Source organism: Saccopteryx leptura, chromosome 1, assembly GCF_036850995.1.
Source record: "Saccopteryx leptura isolate mSacLep1 chromosome 1, mSacLep1_pri_phased_curated, whole genome shotgun sequence".
Taxonomy (NCBI): domain Eukaryota; kingdom Metazoa; phylum Chordata; class Mammalia; order Chiroptera; family Emballonuridae; genus Saccopteryx; species Saccopteryx leptura.
In genome coordinates, this window is record NC_089503.1 from 103,954,350 (window position 1) to 103,972,670 (window position 18,321).

At 57.1% G+C, this 18,321-nt stretch overlaps 1 protein-coding gene across 2 annotated transcripts in view; it reads left to right on the forward strand.

Annotated features, from left to right (window-relative positions):
* Positions 1-7,342, forward strand: part of DRD2 (dopamine receptor D2) — a 69,780-nt gene extending 62,438 nt beyond the window's left edge. Inside the window, exons 4-8 of one of the 2 annotated variants that reach the window (XM_066360771.1) lie at positions 399-535; positions 2,076-2,266; positions 3,367-3,453; positions 4,924-5,251; positions 7,130-7,342. In XM_066360771.1, coding sequence (XP_066216868.1) covers positions 399-535; positions 2,076-2,266; positions 3,367-3,453; positions 4,924-5,251; positions 7,130-7,323 — 937 coding nt within the window. In that variant the 3' untranslated portion in view covers positions 7,324-7,342. The remainder of the gene's footprint in view (positions 1-398; positions 536-2,075; positions 2,267-3,366; positions 3,454-4,923; positions 5,252-7,129) is intronic. The other variant, XM_066360772.1, reaches the window with a different exon arrangement.
* Positions 7,343-18,321: the final 10,979 nt, after the last annotated feature.

The window sequence follows — 18,321 nt, forward strand, 5'->3', positions numbered from 1 at the left end:
AATGGCCGTTGTCACTGTTTTCTGCTGAGCGGGCTTGACCCGTGCTCAGAGGGACCAGGCATCAACACACCCACACGCACCTCCGTTTTCAGTGGGTCTAGCACAGGCCCAGGAGGTAGGGCTCCAAAGCACAAAGACCCGGCCATGGCTCCCCACAAGGCCTAGCATCCACGCCCGGTGACTGCAGCAAAAGATGTGGTCCAGGATTCATGGTGACCGGTTAGTCGTTAGGCAGTTAATCGGGCAGCACCCGATGTCCTCGCTGCTGAGCTGGGGACAGGAAGGAGGGTTTACTTAGAGTAGACAGGCAGGTCCGTGGAGGTGGGCCAATGGTCCCCCAGAGTAGAGTCTCTGGTTGGGCCTGTTGCAGAGTGTGGTGCCCTGTCCTGTGCCTGCAGGTACACGGCCGTGGCCATGCCCATGCTGTACAACACCCGCTACAGCTCCAAGCGCCGGGTCACTGTCATGATCGCCATTGTCTGGGTCCTGTCTTTCACTATCTCCTGCCCGATGCTCTTTGGACTCAACAACACAGGTGAGTTGTGCCTCTGTCTGCCAAGATCTCTGCTGGACCCTGAGGGGGCTGAGCCCCTGGCACTGACATGGTAGACACCTAGTGGTGTCCATGGGGGCCTGTTTGCCACGCTGGACTGAGGCCAGGGCGGGTCTCCTGGCCTAAGCCTGACTCCGTGTTATACCTGGTTGGGCCAGAGAGGAGCAGTGGCTTGGGGCACAGTGGAATTGGGTGAAGCATGGGGGTAATAATTCAGGGGGGTGTCTGGCCCTTTTCAACTCTGCTAGGTGGAAGCAGGTCAGATAGCCACACAGACTGCATGTGCACGGTGTTGTGTATATGCACACATGGGAGGTGCCCTGGCTGTGGTGTCTGTGTAATGAGGCTGCAGCCCCAGGGCTGGGGAGTTCAGGCCACACCTCAGCCACTGGGAGCAGAAGGGGGAACAAGCAGGAGGCTAGTGCTCCGTGGCTGGCCCTTCGCGAGGCATTCTGAGCATCTCAGATAGAAGAGGCACCAGGCCCGCCTGTGGGCCTGGCATCCAGCTCACGCTCTTCAGGGTGGCAGAAGCAGGCAGATGCGCCCCTGGAGACCATTGCAGGACTATAGTACACAGTGAAGTCCTAAAGGTGCGTGGTGCCAAATCTAGCTCCTGTGGGGATTGCAATAGGAGGCAATAGGTCTAAAGATGCCTGGGTCAGTGTGGAGAGTCCCTGAGATGGGTGACAGACACCGACTAGACCTGGAGGGAAGCTTGGGAACACAGTGGAACACAGGTGAGTTTAGCAAACAGGACCCGGTGGCCTGTTTGGTGGCAGATCTCACCCCCGGTATACAGGAAAAACTAAAATAATGGCTTGCTCTCTTAAAATACTTTTCTCCAGGCACCTTTCCCACACATTCAGGCTCCAGCTGTGTGCTCGTAGATGGCAGAACTAATGACGACATAAGGAGGGGATAGTAATGGAGGAACTGGGAAGCAGTCACAGCTCAGCTTTTTGCTTACGGTTGTTGTTGTTTTTTGCTGTTGTTTTTTCAGTTTCATTTTTGTTGTTTTTTTTTTTTACAAGAAAGGATGAGAGAGAGAGAGACAGGGATAGAGAAACAGAAAGGGAGAGATGAGAAGCATCACTTCTTCATTGCGGCACCTTAGTTGTTCATTGATTGCTTTCTCATATGTGCCTTGACCGGGGGACTCCAGACGAGCCAGTGATCCCCTTGCTCAAGCCACCAACCTTTGGACTCAAGTCAGTGACCTTGGGATCATGTTGATAATCCCATGCTCAAGCTGGTGAGCCTGCGCTCAAGTCAGCGACCTTGGGGTTTCAAACCTGGGTCCTCAGTGCCCCAGGCTGACGCCCTACCCACTGCATCACTGCCTGGTCAGGTTCACGAGTTGTGTTTTTAATGCCGTGATGTACACTGCACGTGTATTTGTATCTAATACCTCCAGGCAACCGTAGACATCTAGTATAGGCTCTATATCCTTGCCTTTGTTCTCTCGGTGGACGCTGTGGCCCTGGGCCTGCTGACCTGCCACCTGGGGCTCTCCCTCCTCCAGAACAGAGCGAGTGCATCATTGCCAACCCCGCCTTCGTGGTCTACTCCTCCGTCGTCTCCTTCTATGTACCCTTCATCGTCACCCTGCTGGTCTACATCAAGATCTACATTGTCCTCCGGAGGCGCCGGAAGCGGGTCAACACCAAGCGCAGCAGCCGGGCATTCAGGGCCAACCTGAAGACCCCACTCAAGGTCTAAGCTTCTCCTCTCCACTGTCCCCACTTGCCATCCCTGAGGTGGCTCATCCAGTTCTCAGTGGGGACTGGGACTCCGCAGCAGGAAGGGTCCAGGCTGGGGGAGCTCTGAGCAGGGCACAGTTCCATAGAGGGACTTGAATCTCCAGGGATGGGAGGTGCAGAGGGTGGTAGAAGCAACCCAGATGGAGGAGTCTGTGCGTGGACCAGGTCTTTGAACACAGAAGCCCTTGTCACCAGAGGCAGATTAAGGTTGGTTGAGGCCCCGAGTGCAGAAGAAAATATTGGGCCCCTTACATTAGAAAAAAAACCCACAGGGGTTTTGTGAGGCCCTTCAGAAGTCAGGGCCAAGGGCACGCACCCAGTGTGCCCGCCATTAAATCCTCCTCTGCTTGGCGCCCCCCTGGACTCCTCTTTTTCTCTGTGTCTCCTTCTCCCTCCCTCACTCCGGTCCCTCTGTCTCTCTGTCCCGCCTGCCGATGCCTCTGTCCCATCCCCTTGGCCATCCACACCCCTGTGCTTCCCTCTTTGCACACCTCCTTCCTCCTCCCCGTTCTTTTCTACTTCTCTACTCTGCCCCTCTTTCATCTACCACCGCCTCGTGTCTTGTGCCTTCTCTCCTTTGCTCAGCCCTCCCCGAGGAAGACATTGTGTGGGCATGGAAGGAACAGGAAATTTGGGGTTAGACACAACAGGTCCGAATCCTGGCACTGCCACTTGTTCTGCTGAGTGACCTTGGGCAACTTGCGTAACTTCTCTGAGTCTCGGTTTCCTTATCTGTCAAATGGGAAGGAATCATAACACCAACCTCACAGGGTACTCCTGAGGATTCGGTGTGAGAACGATGTGAGTGTGCCTAGCGTGGTGCCAGACCGGTAGCAGGCGCTCCATAAAAGTCAGGGCTCATTTGTCCCCCTTCCTGCCCACCTCTTCTTATTGCAGGGCTGCCCCTCTCCCTTACCTTGGTTGCCTCCTCAGGCCCCTCCCTTCTGTTCCCCGCTCCTCTCTGAGCCTCTGTGCCCAGTTTGACTACCCAACCTTGGGTGTCTGCCCCCACCCACTTCCCCGTCATGACCGGTGTGCTGGCTCACTCCACAGGGCAGCTGTGCTCACCCCGAGGACATGAAACTCTGCACCGTTGTCATGAAGTCTAATGGCAGTTTCCCTGTGAGCAGGCGGAGAGTGGTAAGTGCTTAGGTCAGGCCCCACAGCCAGGTCTTTCTGCCCTAGGGGAAACCACCAGCCACAATTCTCAGAAACCCCACCACTGGTCAGGGGGACACACACTTTCTGGGATCCCCCACCATTGCCTCAACTGAGGCCAAACTCTCCAGGCGTGGGGCAAGAGAGCTCAATTCTGCAAGGCACCAAGAGGTCCCTGCAGCACAAGAAAATAACTGGGAGAAAGGACTTGGCCTTTAATAACATGATAAAAATAGTAAGAATGGCTGTTACCATTCACTGAGCACTTACCATGTTTCTGTTATCTCCCCAAATCCTCAGGGCAACCCTGGGCGGTAAGTCTTACTGGTCCTTTCACAGGAGGACACAGAGGCTCAGAGAAGTTGGGTGACTCGCCCAAGGCGAACTAGTTAGTTGGTGGGAGCGCATATCCGAGCCCAGTCTTAGGTGTCTCTGAAATCCATGCCTCCGATGCCCTCTGCCCACATGTGCCATCTTTACCAGGGGCAGGCTCTGGGGCTGGAGACCAGGCTAGGGGATGGGAGCTGAGCAGCCACAGGGCTGGTGTCAAGTGCAGCCTCTCACAGATCCCAGGGGTGCACAATCACAGCAGGCCCTGGCTTTGCCCAACGGCCAGCACCAGGGTCCAAGCACCAGGTGCCCCATTCCCTGGGCAGGCCACACATGAAGTCCAGGCCAGGTGTCCTCAGGAAGCAGGCCCACCCTTCACCTGCCAAAACAGGAACTTTGGATTGGGGCTGAGGTGGTGCCCCAGGTGTGCCACCTGGGCATAGGGCGAGGCTGCATTTCAGCGGCTCAGGCTGAGACACTGACGCCCGGAACAAAGAGACCTAAGGAAGAACCTGGTAGGCCCTGGGCGGGTCCACGGCAGGGCCCGCTGGGTCAGCCCAGCAGGAGCCTGTGGGGCCCACGGGCTCCCCTGGCACCTCGCTCCGTGCACCAGGAGACGTGGAGCCCTGTGTGGGTGCTGCTGCGGCTGCTTCAGGTCAGGGGACAGGAAGGTCAGGAGCATCCCCAATGCGGTTTGAACATGAGTGTCTGGAGGCGGGCACTGAGCATCAGTGGTACTCTATGCTGAGCAGCCCACCTGGCACCTGGCACTGAACTGGCACTCCAGAAGTGTTGTCTAGTTAATAAAAGGGGAGGGCAGGGGAGTAAGCCCCTGCAGAGTGGCTGTGGGGTCACTGAGGCTGCATAAGGATTGCTCTGGGAAGGGAGCCCAACAACCCTGCAGGCAAGGACTGCCGTGGGGCCTGGGGCCTGTACCCAGAGAGCTCCTGCCTCCCAGTGGTCACCCTCCCTGAATCTTGGGCGGCGTGACCTGTGATGTTTGCTGAAGACTGAAGAGGGAGATAGGGAAGAGCTGGGCGGGGCCAGGGGAGGCCAGCTGAGGCTGGGTGGCTACTGCCCGAGCACCTGCCCGGCTTCACCCGGAGCCCCCGCCTCATGCAGGAGGCTGCCCGCCGAGCACAGGAGCTGGAGATGGAGATGCTGTCCAGCACCAGCCCCCCCGAGAGGACCAGGTACAGCCCCATCCCGCCCAGCCACCACCAGCTGACCCTCCCCGACCCGTCCCACCATGGCTTCCACAGCACTCCCGACAGCCCCGCCAAACCCGAGAAGAACGGGCATGCCAAAGACCACCCCAAGATTGCCAAGATCTTTGAGATCCAGTCCATGCCCAACGGCAAGACCCGGACCTCGCTGAAGACGCTGAGCCGCAGGAAGCTCTCTCAGCAGAAGGAGAAGAAAGCCACCCAGATGCTCGCCATCGTCCTCGGTGAGCTGGCCGCGCTGCTGGCTCCGGCCCAGCCCTGCTGCCCTGGCTGAGGGATGGACCCCTCACTGCAGGTCCCGTTACCTGCTGCCCTCTTCCTATCTGTGATTGGTGGGTCATGGGACTGCTAATTGCTCAAGCCCAGCCCACACCTCCTCGTGTACCTATTGGGTGGGTTCTACAATTATGCTCAGCTTACAGATGGGACACCTGAGGTTTAGAGGGGTCCTATAACTTGACCCAGGAGGACCCATTTTAACTTTAATTTAAACTTAGGTAGTCTGACTGTAAAGTATGGGAACTTGGCCCTTGCCGGTTGGCTCGGCAGTAGAGCAATAGCCATGTGCGTGCAAGTCCTAGGTTTGATTCCCAGTCAGGGCACACAGGAGAAGCAACCATCTGCTTCTCCACCCCTCCCCTTTCTTTCTCTCTCTCTCTCTTTCTCTCTCTCTCTCTCCCTTTCCTCCCACAGCCATGGCTAATTTGAGCGAGTTGGCCCTGGGTGCTAAGGATGACACCACGGCCTCACCTCGGGCACTAAAATGGCTCGGTTGCTGAGCAACAGAGCAACAGCCCCAGATGGGCAGAGCATAGCCCCATAGTGGGCTTGCTGGGTGGATCCCAGTCAAGGTTCATGCAGGAGTCTTTTTCTCTGCCTCCTACCTCTCACTTAATAATAATAAAAATAAATGAATAAAGTATGGGAACTTGATCAATCTACCATAATGACCCCTAAATCTCATGACCCCAGATAAGTTACTTTCTCTCTCTAGTCCCATCAGTAGATAAAATTACTTCTCTTTCTTTTTCTTTTCCAAGTGAGAGGAGGGGATGCTCTGCCCATGTGGGCCATGCTTGCAATTGGGCTATTTTTAGCACCTGAGGCAGAGGCTCCATGGAGCCATCCTCGAACCATGGCTGTAGGAGGGGAAGAGAGAGAGAGAGGGAGGGGGAGGGATGAAGAAGCAGATGGTCGCCTCTCCTGTGTGCCCTGATGGGGAATCGAACCTGGGACATCCACATGCCAGGCCGACACTCTAAGCCAACTGGTCAGGGTTTAAATTACTTCTCAAGGTTGTTGTGGTCATCAAATGACAGGTGGTAGTGAAAGCATTTTATAAACTGCTAAACAGCACACATGGGGTTATCATCATGGTCTTTGGTAATACTGCTTTTTCTAAGAATTGAGAAAATCAGTTCCCCTGACCTTAACCAAGACCTGTGGGGCCAGAGCTGTAATAATTTTAAAAAGGGCCGCAATGGAGGGCCTGGCCTAAGTGAGAGCATGGCTCTGTCAGCAGGTCCCGTCAGTGAGGCAAGGTTCTCAAGTAAAAGCCCCTGGAAAACCAGATAATAACGGTCAAGAATCAAGGCTGCGCTAATAGGGGTGGTTGGGAACAGGAAGGACTGATGGGACCCCGTCTTCTGTGTGCTCTCCACAGCCACCCTCTGACCTCCCGGCAGCCCTGCGATTTGAGCAGGCACGGGAGGGCTCACAGTCACAACAGGCGAAGGAGCTGGGTGATCACTGACTGTGCTGCCATGTTGCCAGGAGGAACAGAGGACCCTTCTCCAGTCCACAGGGGCTCTGTTCTGTAGTTCTGCCCTTCCTGGGCACCCCTCCATCCCCAGGGACCCCCAGAGTGCCTGTGGAGCATTGTGTGCACACAATAACTTGACACCCAGGGTCCCACCCAAGCGGGTGGTCCTGAGTTCAGCAGAGTGTTGGGGGCAGACATCGATTTGGGGGACAGTGCAGGTCTCTTGCCCTGGGCTGTAACTCCAGCACACAATCCGGGTGCCCACTGAGTGTGGGCCCTCCCAACCCAGTCCCCCCGTCACCCGGCCCTGGGCCAGCCTGATGGCCGCACTCTCCTCCAGGTGTGTTCATCATCTGCTGGCTGCCATTCTTCATCACGCACATCCTGAACATTCACTGTGACTGCGACATCCCGCCTGTCCTGTACAGCGCCTTCACGTGGCTGGGCTACGTCAACAGCGCCGTGAACCCCATCATCTATACGACCTTCAACATTGAGTTCCGCAAGGCCTTCATGAAGATCCTGCACTGCTGACCCAGCTGCCCGCCGCCCGGCCCAGGCTGCCCAGGCCGCCCAGGCCCAGTCCCTGTGCTGTGGTCAGGGGGGTGTGGGTGGACTTCTCTCTGTCGAGCAGGCCCTGCAGTGTTACCCTGGCACCGTGGCCCAGGCCCAGTCCCCTGTGCTGTGGTCAGGAGACTGTGGGTGGACTTCTCTCTGTCGAGCAGGCCCTGCAGTGTTACCCTGGCACCGTGGCCCAGGCCCAGTCCCCTGTGCTGTGGTCAGGAGGCTGTGGGTGGACTTCTCTCTGTCGAGCAGGCCCTGCAGTGTTACCCTGGCACCGTGGCCCAGGCCCAGTCCCTGTGCTGTGGTCAGGGGGGTGTGGGTGGACTTCTCTCTGTCGAGCAGGCCCTGCAGTGTTAGCCTGGCACCGTGGCCCAGGCCCAGTCCCTGTGCTGTGGTCAGGGGGGTGTGGGGTGGGCTTCTCTCTGTCGAGCGGGCCCTGCAGTGTTACCCTGGCACCGTGGCCCAGGCCCAGTCCCTGTGCTGTGGTCAGGGGGGTGTGGGTGGACTTCTCTCTGTCGAGCAGGCCCTGCAGTGTTAGCCGGGCACCGTGGCCCAGGCCCAGTCCCTGTGCTGTGGTCAGGGGGGTGTGGGTGGACTTCTCTCTGTCGAGCAGGCCCTGCAGTGTTAGCCGGGCACCGTGGCCCAGGCCCAGTCCCTGTGCTGTGGTCAGGAGGCTGTGGGTGGACTTCTCTCTGTCGAGCAGGCCCTGCAGTGTTACCCTGGCACCGTGGCCCAGGCCCAGTCCCTGTGCTGTGGTCAGGAGGCTGTGGGTGGACTTCTCTCTGTCGAGCAGGCCCTGCAGTGTTAGCCTGGCACCGTGGCCCAGGCCCAGTCCCTGTGCTGTGGTCAGGAGACTGTGGGTGGACTTCTCTCTGTTGAGCAGGCCCTGCAGTGTTACCCTGGCACCGTGGCCCAGGCCCAGTCCCTGTGCTGTGGTCAGGGGGGTGTGGGTGGACTTCTCTCTGTCGAGCAGGCCCTGCAGTGTTAGCCGGGCACCGTGGCCCAGGCCCAGTCCCTGTGCTGTGGTCAGGAGGGTGTGGGTGGACTTCTCTCTGTCGAGCAGGCCCTGCAGTGTTACCCTGGCACCGTGGCCCAGGCCCAGTCCCTGTGCTGTGGTCAGGAGGCTGTGGGTGGACTTCTCTCTGTCGAGCAGGCCCTGCAGTGTTACCCTGGCACCGTGGCCCAGGCCCAGTCCCTGTGCTGTGGTCAGGAGGCTGTGGGTGGACTTCTCTCTGTCGAGCAGGCCCTGCAGTGTTAGCCTGGCACCGTGGCCCAGGCCCAGTCCCTGTGCTGTGGTCAGGAGACTGTGGGTGGACTTCTCTCTGTCGAGCAGGCCCTGCAGTGTTACCCTGGCACCGTGGCCCAGGCCCAGTCCCTGTGCTGTGGTCAGGGGGGTGTGGGTGGACTTCTCTCTGTTGAGCAGGCCCTGCAGTGTTACCCTGGCACCGTGGCCCAGGCCCAGTCCCTGTGCTGTGGTCAGGGGGGTGTGGGTGGACTTCTCTCTGTTGAGCAGGCCCTGCAGTGTTAGCCTGGCACCGTGGCCCAGGCCCAGTCCCTGTGCTGTGGCCAGGAGGGTGTGGGTGGACTTCTCTCTGTTGAGCAGGCCCTGCAGTGTTAGCCGGACACCATGCCCCTCACTGCCTGAACACCCTCACTCTGCTAAGGGAGCAGAGAGCCAGACATGGTGCCAGCCCTTGGGCTGGCACCCTGTGGCTCAGGGGCACTCACAGAGCCCCTTCCACTCCCAGACCCCTTCTCCTGGGCACCAAAGACGCAGCCACCTCTTTTGACCTTCCTTTGGGGCTCTGGGTGCTGGGGCCAGGGTCAGGGCTCAGCCTGGTCTGCACAGGTCTGTGCTAGAGTGGGCAGCAGGAAGGGACGGATACCTCATAACCCATGAGGTCCACACCAGGAAAGCCAGAGCTCTTACCGAGGCTCTGGCTAACTTCAGTCTGAGGAGACCCATGTAAACACCAGACCATAGTAAGACCCCAGGGAAACCCAAGCCAAACATCGCTGCTCCCTCTGCTGCCTGACAGGAGCCTCCGCCGCCCACCACAGTGGGTCCTGAGCTGGCCCACTCGCTCCACACCTCATGAGGGGTGGGCCCCGGAGGTTTCCACGGGGAGCGAATCCCTACCCAAAGCCCACTCTGCCGCCTCATGATGTCATGATGGACTTGGGCGCACCCCTTCTTGTAGCAATTGTCCGGCCAGTCTGGGGGTGGGTAGGGAAAGTGGCTTGTGACTCTGTTGGGGGCCTGGGCTGGGGTGCCTGAGGTCTTGGGGGACTTCCCCCCGCCATACTCTGCCACAAAAACCACTTTTCTTTTCTCCTCCTTTTGCCCTTCTCTTCCACGGCCTCGGCCTTAGAGGACTCCCAGCTAAGAGCCTGCTGACTGCCATCTGGCCTGGCCCTGTCCTGAGGGACAAGGGGAAGCTGCAGCTTTGGGGTGGGGGTCAAGTCCCAGACTCTGTAACATCATCACACATGCTCCAAACTAATAAAACTTTGACAACAGTCACATGGGCGGCCCCTTGTGGGGAAAGGCGCGGTGCCACCTACGTCCTCTGCAGCAGCTGCGGTAGCAAAGCCCCGTCTCTGGACTAGGCATAGAGTCAGAGAGGCGTAGACCCTCCCAGAAGGGTGACCTGACCAGCGCCATCAGGTGGGCAGGACTGTGGAGGAAAGAAGAGAGGCTGGTCCAGGAGGGCTGGAGAGATGTGTGTGCCGCCCGGTGGTCCTTCCCTCGTCCCCGTCTTCTCCTAACAAGCTGCCCTGAGTGCTCGACTCCTGTTCTTGGGTGGCTCTGACCCTCACCTGTCAGCCCAGATGGCAGGGAGAGCATTTCCAGTGGGACTCCCAAGCATGCCCAGCAGGGCAGTGGGGGCCTGCGGAGGGAGCCGGGCTGTCCCACCCCCACCTGCCCCTCCATGCAGGTGCACCTCCGCAGGCCCAGCCCTCAGCCCTCCTGCCCACCAGGGCAGAGATGGCTCCGTGGAGAAGGTATCTTCGAGGTGCTGGCTGTGCTGTGTCTGGGTCTGCCCTTCGCCCGGTCTTCTGTGCCACAGCAGGACCCTGTTTGGGGTGGGATGCAGGGGCAGGGAGGCCCTGAGTGACGTGGCCCTGTCCTCCCTCCTCTCGACCTGCGAGCCAGTCGCAGCTCCAAGCCTTTTGGGGTCATGACACGGGAACTACCCAACAAACAGGGATTTGGCTTTTTAAAAGTGAAATACAAGTCAGCTCGTGAAGGAGGAATATCCTTACCACCTTGGGAGTAACCGCAGTGATAACAAACAAGGCTGCACACCCACGGGCTCGGGCTCAGGGAGCTGGCAGGGCATAATCTGCATGCTGAATACAGTATTTTTAGCACCAAAGTTTGGAGCACTGAACTTGCCCTGAATGTTTAATTATGGCCGTTGATATTTTCTTTGAACCTCCATGTAGCCCTGAGCTCTAAGAGCGTTTCCTGTCCTCAGAAAACTCCAGAAGGTGGGCAACACTGGTCCCTCAGGAATCAGTAACCCAGTAGCCACCTTCTGGGGAAGACAGCAGATCTCCAAGGTGGCTACAAACCCCAGGACCTCTCAGCTGCTGAACCCCATGCTATAGCCAACATACACACACACACACACACACACACACAGACAGCACACACGCACACCACGTCCTCAGTCTGAAAAAGATCTTGGCCTGGATGGGAGCTTAAAAGCTCCTCTCATCATTAGAAATCTTACAAGATCACACGGGTTTATCACATGTGGGGACTGAAAGAGATGACAAAGGAAAGGAGAGAGAAAAACAGAAAGGAAGGAAGGGAGAGAGGAAAGAAGGAAGGAAAGGAAGGAAGGGAGGGAGGGAGGGGAGGGGAGGGGAAGAGGAAGGGAGGGGAAGAGGAAGGGAGGGGTAGAGGAAGGGAGGAAGAAAGGAAGGAAAGAAGGAAAGAAGGAAGGAAAGGAGGGAGGAAGACAGGTGGGAGATGGGAGGAAGGCACCCTCAGAGCAGCTGAGCAGGGAGAAGAGGGCAATAGGGCAGGCATGGGCGGGAGGCGGGATCGGGGAGAGTTGCCTACTGCTGTCACGATGCTTCAAATCTTTCTGCCAGACAGCAGATTGACAGCTAGAGTGGGCAGGGGGAAGACTGGGTTCCACCCTCATCCCCACCCCACCCCTGTGTTTCAAGGGCAAAGGAATGCGTGTGGGGCCCAGGCATGCCAAGGTGGGGGGGCCGCCCCAGGTTCTGGCTCTTTCCCGAGAGGCCCTGACCACGTGCCCTGACAGCAGGGTGGGAGGAGGGAACTGGAGGCTGGGCAGGCTGCAGCCCTGACTTCCTCTCCTCTCTGCTTTGCCCTGTGCCTGTCTTTCTCATAGAATTCCATTTAATCAAAGGATCGCTCCTCTGCCTTTATTGCAGGTGGAGTCCCTCCAGCCTCCCCAAAAGCACCCCTTAAAGAAGTTAGCCTTTCTGGCCAGGCACCGCTGGGCACCTTGCACATGTCCTCTCAGAGGTCTGCACGTGACTACAAGGTGTCGGAGCTTCCAGCCTCGTTCTTCCCCAGTGGGCTCCTCCAGGTGGCAGCGGCTGGGGGACATCCTGGGAATTGGGAAGGCATGTCATGCAGGAATAACTCACTTCATCCATCCGTCCATCTACCAGCTGTTGTCATAGTGACTATTCATGGGGCAACTGCTGTGCCCGGCCCTGGGCGAGGTGGTGAGGAAGGCGGGCACGGTCCCTGCCTTCACGAGGTTTGCAGTGTGAGGGGTGCTAACCACACTTCACTGTAAAAGCTCCACGTCTTCCGGCAGAGCCCTGACTGGATGGGAGACCCCGCTCGGCCACCCAGTGCCAGGTACCATGCATCTGGGTGACATGACGTAGATGCGGTGGCCTTGCTGTGCCCTGACAGGTAGGTAGGAATTGGTGAGGGCAAGAAGCCTGCTTGGAGGACTTCCTTAATGGTGGGTCAGGGGGTCCCCAAAGAAGCACCTGCTGATCCTGCTTCCCTGGTGGTCTCAGGACAAGGCAGCCAGTTCCCAGCAACTAGGGACGGTAAAGACTGGCCTGCCTCGCGGGCATTTCCAGTGTGCTCACCTGCTGGTACCCTTGCCCATCCGTCCCTGCCCCAGGGAGCATGGCCCAGCCCTGTGCCCCACTGCTTCTCTGCCTTCCAGCCCCAAGACCCGGGCTGTGTCTGTGGTGTTAGCTCCCACCCACCCGGGGCCGTGGTGGGCCCTGCCCCACGGGATCTCCTGTCCTCAGAGTCCCCAGGGTGGGTCCAGGTGATCCCACCACAGGGGAGAAGCCTCTCTCAGAGGGTGGTTGCCTGGTGGCTGGGCTGGCCTTTGAGTCAGGTCTTCTGACTCTATTGTCTTATGTTATCCACTCCATCCATTCCTGACCGGCCCGGAGCAAAGTTGGAGGAGGCTAGTGTGGTCAGAAGATTTTTGAAAAGAGAAATAGAGGTAGAAAAACCATTCTGGATTACTTTTAGGATGCCTTTGGTGCCTGTGAGTAGTCCAGTGGCCTTTTTGAGTGTATGTGGGGAGAGGTGGGGGACAGGGCAGTGGGTTTCAGCAGCAGGAGGCCAGCGTCCAAGGACCCTGTGCCTGGAGGTCTGCTCCTGCCAAGCAGATGCCCTGGTTCTGGTTTGGGGGGCCCAGGGAAGTAGGGAGCTGGTGGGGAGTGAGCAGACCATCTTTCAGTGGGACACCCACCCTGGCTTTTTTGACTTTTGGGATTTGGGAGGTCAGGGAACAGGGTCACCCTCCCACTCCCTCTCCCCTCCCAGCTCTGCTACTCGGCACTGAAGCTGGCATTTGCAGAGGCCTTTTACTGCCAGTGGGGCTGGGCTGCTCTGTGTCCACCAGAAATGCTGCAGGGCCACTGTGCTCACTGGAAGCTGCCCCTCCTTTTTTGTATTTTTCTGAAGTGAGAAGCAGGGAGGCAGTCAGACAGACTCCCACATGAGCCCAACCAGGATCCACCCAGCATGCCCACCAGGGGGTGATGCTCTGCCCATATGGGGCATTGCTCCATTGCAACCAGAGCCATTCTAGCACCTGAGGTGGAGGCCATGGAACTGTCCTCAATGCCCAGGCCAACTTTGCTCCAATGGAGCCTTGGTTGTGGGAAGGGGAGAGATAGAGAGAAAGGAGAGGGGGAAGGGTGGAGAAGCAGATGGGCACTTCTCCTGTGTGCCCTGGCCGGGAATCAAACCTGGGACTTCCACATGCCGGGCCGACATGCTATCACTGAGCCAACTGGCTAGGGCATTTCCCCCATTTTTACCCCTGGCTTCTGTCCTGAGATCCAGAGAGGTGTGTGAGGCTGGAGTGAGGGGGGCAGCCCCTTGGCACCTTGGGAGTAGATGCTGCTGGTGAAGGGAAGGATGAGGGTCAGGGAAGGGGAGGAAGATGACACCACTTGGGACATGGGGAGGGGCTGGGGACTTTGTAGAAACAAAGCTCCAGCATGCACACCGTATGGGTTCTCCTGAACAGGCCCGACTCCAATCATCTCCTCCCGTCGGCCCCATGAGAATGGTCTGTGGAGGCCAGGCTCTGTGCTTTGTCCAGGGCGGGTGTAATGCTGGTGGCCGAGGCCAGGCAAGTTCCCACTGAATTCAGACAGATGGTGGAAGAACTGCGGAGCCGGAAAGTGTCGGGACATACCCGTGTATTGGAGGCTCGCAAAGACAGGTGAGCAAATAAACAACAAAAGTGAAAGAGCTAATAAACAAAGGAAAATCTGCTATTCACAGTAAGGGTAAGGGAGCAAAGAAAACCACACCTCACGGTGGCAGGAGAGCAATCTGGGAGAATCATCGCCCAAGGGAAGCACCCATAGCCTTACATAGGCTGCGCACACGTGCCTCTGTCACGTGCTCATGCACTAATCAAGCAAAGTGCTTGCAGCTGGTAACCCCGAAAGCAAGCCTAACACAACTGCCCCACAGTGGGGAAAGCCTGGGGCTGACAAACTCCATGGTCCATACTACTCTGTGGTACAGAGCCCAAAAAGCCAACCTGGCCCCAGCCCTGCTCCCCATCTAAGCTGAAGCTCCAACCCTCCCTCCTGTGCTGCCTCCACCACCTCTCCCACCTCCTCCACCTCAGCTGCTGCACAGGGTGCACCAAAGCAGGTCTACAGTTGTGTAATGCCGGTGTCAGGGCCACATTGGATTCCAGCAGACGGTAGAGAAACTGCGGAGCCGGAAAGTGTTGGACAATTCTGTTTAATAAAGTCTCACAATGGCAGACAAGCACACAGGCAGGGGAAACTGCCTCTCAGGCAAATGAACAGCAAAATGGCCCCTCACAGTGACGGGCAGGCAATCTGTGCATCCGCAATCCCCCTGAGCACAAGCACCCATAGCCTTGTATAGACTATACAGATGTGGCGCTGCCACAGGCTCACACACTAATCAGGCAAAGGGCTTGCAGCCAGTAAACCAGCGAGCAAGCCTAACACAGCTGCCCCACAAGTTGTATGTAAAGAGTTGATTCTTGTATCATTATTAAGTATTGTATTATTTTTGGGTCAAACAACTGTAAACCTCCTTTTGCTCACCCTGTGTTCACCCTCCTGCCGCTCCCTGTGCAGGTGAGTCCTTACACTGCTGTTGCTCATCTGCAAGCAGAGTGAGGTCCAGCATCAGCCCTGGACACCTCCCTCCCCTGCTGGACGCAGACCTGGCCACCTTGCTTTGCTAACACTAACCCCGCTGTGTGGCTCTTAGGGCTCAGGATAATCCAATTGACAGATGGTCCTCAAAGTTCTGAGTCAATGGGCACAACCCACAGAGGGGCTTCCCCCTGCCCTACAGCTGCCTGACACTGGTTTGGTATCTGTGTCACACACGCCAAGGACTACAGGAAGGCTGCCCCTTCTGCCCTTGGATTGACCAGCCAAGGAAGATAGGCAGCGGCTTCCATGCCTGTGGGGCAGCTGTGTTAGGCTGGGTTACCAGCTGCAAGCACTTTGCTTGATTAGTGCATGAGCACGTGGCAGAGGCATGCGTGCACAGCCTATATAATGCTATGGGTGCTTGCACTCGAGAAAGATGGGGAATTGGGGAAGTGCAGGTTGCCTGCCCCCCCCCCCCCCCCCCCCCCCCCGCCAGCCAGCCAGCCAGCCAGCCAGCCAGCCAGCCAGCCAGCCAGCCAGCCACTGTGAGGGGCCATTTTGCTGTTTGTTTGCCTGAGAAGCAGTTCCCCCTGCCTGTGTGCTTGTCTGCTGTTGTGAGGCTTTATTAAATGGGTATGGCCTGACACTTTTCGGCTCTGCAGTGTCTCTACCCTCTGCCCAAATCTAATGTGAACCTGCCTGACCTCAGTGACCAGCATTACAATGAGCATGATGCCAAGAGAATCCGGAAGCTGGCTTGTCTGTGCACCCTTCCAAGAGAAAAATCCTTTTGACTTGGGAGAAACTGTCAGAAAGCAATGTGTGGAGTGCTCCCGGCTGCCTTCCCCTGGCCCACATGGGAGCTGACTCAGCCGTTCCTGCCAGTCAGTGAGAGAAGCATTACAGCTGTGCAATGAAGCACACGAGGCTGAGAGTCCCAGCAAACTGAGGTCACACACTCGGGGGGCACGGCAGGGTTTGTACCCAGGTTGGTCTGTCCTCAAAGCTTCTATCTCTCTACTTCCCAGCTCCCGGGAGCCTCCCTCTGTGCCTCAGCCCAGTTTGGCAACTACCCTCTCCTCTTACTGCTTACAGCAACAACCGTGCTGCCATGACCTGGTTCAGTAAGCTGGGGCAGCATACCTGGAGAGGACTGTGTGTGCAGACATAAGCACACGGAGTGACACCGCTGATCCTGAGCCAGCCATGGGCTCTCTGAACCTTACTGCATGGGATGTCGACACAGTGGCCATCCCTAACAGGCAGTCAGAGAAGGCTTCAAAGGTCGGGAGAGGCACACTGGATCTTGGGAGTATAGACTCAGTGTGGCTGCTTCAGTCTAACTTACTGAAATTAAAATATTGTTTCTTCGGTGCCACTAGCCACAGTTCAAATGCTCAATAGCACGGGGACCTGGTGGCTATCCTCTTAAACAGCTGCAGAAAGAGGAGGTTCCACCGTCTCAGAGAGTGTTTTGTTGGACAGGCCGGTCCGGGGTAACTCCTACATTAGGACTTTGGGTACCTTCAGTGAACACGAGGGAGCACAGCTGAGGAGCAGGCTTGTGGGGGCGGGGGGAGGGGAATGCTTGGTTTGGGACACATTGAGGGTAGAAGGTCCAAGCGGAAATGCACAGCAGGTAACTTAAGAGTTCCTGTCCTGGCCCTGGCTGGTTGGCTCAGTGGTAGAGCGTCGGCCTGGTGTGCAGGAGTCCCGGGTTCGATTCCCGGCCAGGGCACACAGGAGAAGTGCCCATCTGCTTTTCCACCCCTCCCCCTCTCCTTCCTCTCTGTCTCTCTCTTCCCCTCCCACAGCCAAGGCTCCATTGGAGCAAAGTTGGCTCAGGCGCTGAGGATGGCTCTATGGCCTCTGCCTCAGGCACTAGAATGGCTCTGGTTGCAACAGAGCAACGCCCCAGATGGGCAGAGCATCGCCCCCTGGTGGGCATGCCGGGTGGATCCCGGTCGGGCGCATGCGGGAGTCTGTCTGACTGCCTGCCCCGTTTCCAACTTCAGAAAAATACAAAACAAAACAAAAAAAACAAACAAAAAGAAGTTCCTGTCCTGCTTGACCCAAATCTCCCTCAAACAGAGTTTGAGATTCAACTGCATACCTTCTCCCTGAGAATTTCAAGGGCCCACTATAACCCAATTCTCAACACCCAGAAAACCATTAAAAGGCAGCTGTGGAAAGGGGACTCAGGGTGATGCTGTGTGTGCCTGTAAGGGTGTGTGTCTGGAATTGGTGGTTTGCAAGTGAGAAGGAGATACCAGCAGGGCTGTGCTGGTTGGAACAGCCCTCGCATGCCTACCCCAGCTCTCTCTCGGAGGAAGGAAGTGCAGGAAGCAGGGGTCTCATGATCTCAACCCAGGCCCTGGGGTCCTGTAATGCCAGTGGCCGAGGCCAGGAAGGTCCATATTGGAGTCAGGCAGATGGTAGAGAAACTGTGGAGCCAGAAAGCGTTAGGGCCATTCTGTTTAATAAAGTCTCACAGCAGCAGACAAGCACACAGGCAGGGAAAACTGCCTCTCAGGCAAACAAACAGCAAAATGGCCCCTCACAAGCAATCCGTCATCTGCAATCCCCCATCTCTCTCGAGCACAAGCACTCATAGCCTTATGTAGGCTATGCACACATGGCGTAGCCACGCACTCACATACCAATCAAGCAAAGTGCTTGCAGCTGGTAACCCGTGAGCAAGCCTAACACAGCCGACCCACAGGTCCTCAGAGCTGAAATGATTCCTAGGGCTAGTCATGCCTGAATCCTCATCGGGTCCCTGCCATTCATAGGACAACAGGTGCACTGTAATGCTGGTGGCCGAGGCCAGGCAGGTCCACATTGAATTTGGGCAGACAGTAGAGAAACTGTGGAGCCAGAAAGCGTCAGGCCATTCCCGTTTATTGGAGGCTCGCAAAGACGGGGAGCAAATAAACAACAAAAATGAAAGAGAAAAAAAAAAGAAAGAGATAATAAACAAAGGAAAATCTGCTATTCGCAATAAGGGCAAGGGAGTAAGGAAAGCCACATCTCGTGGTGGGAGAGCTGTCTGGGAGACTCGCCACCCAGGGGAAGCACCCGTAGCCTTACATAGGCTGCGCACACGTGCCTCTGCCACGTGCTCATGCACTAATCAAAGTGCTTGCAGCTGGTAAACCCGCTAGCAAGCCAAACACAGCTGCCCCACAGGCACAAAGATCATCTAACTTTTGTGACTCCTTTCTTCAAGGTTTTCCCTCAAACTTTCCAATAAAGACAGACAGATACTGTTGTTCCTCTGTGGTTCACTCCTCCCTGTTCCCATGGATTGATCTCGGCTCACATGGCTCACATCCC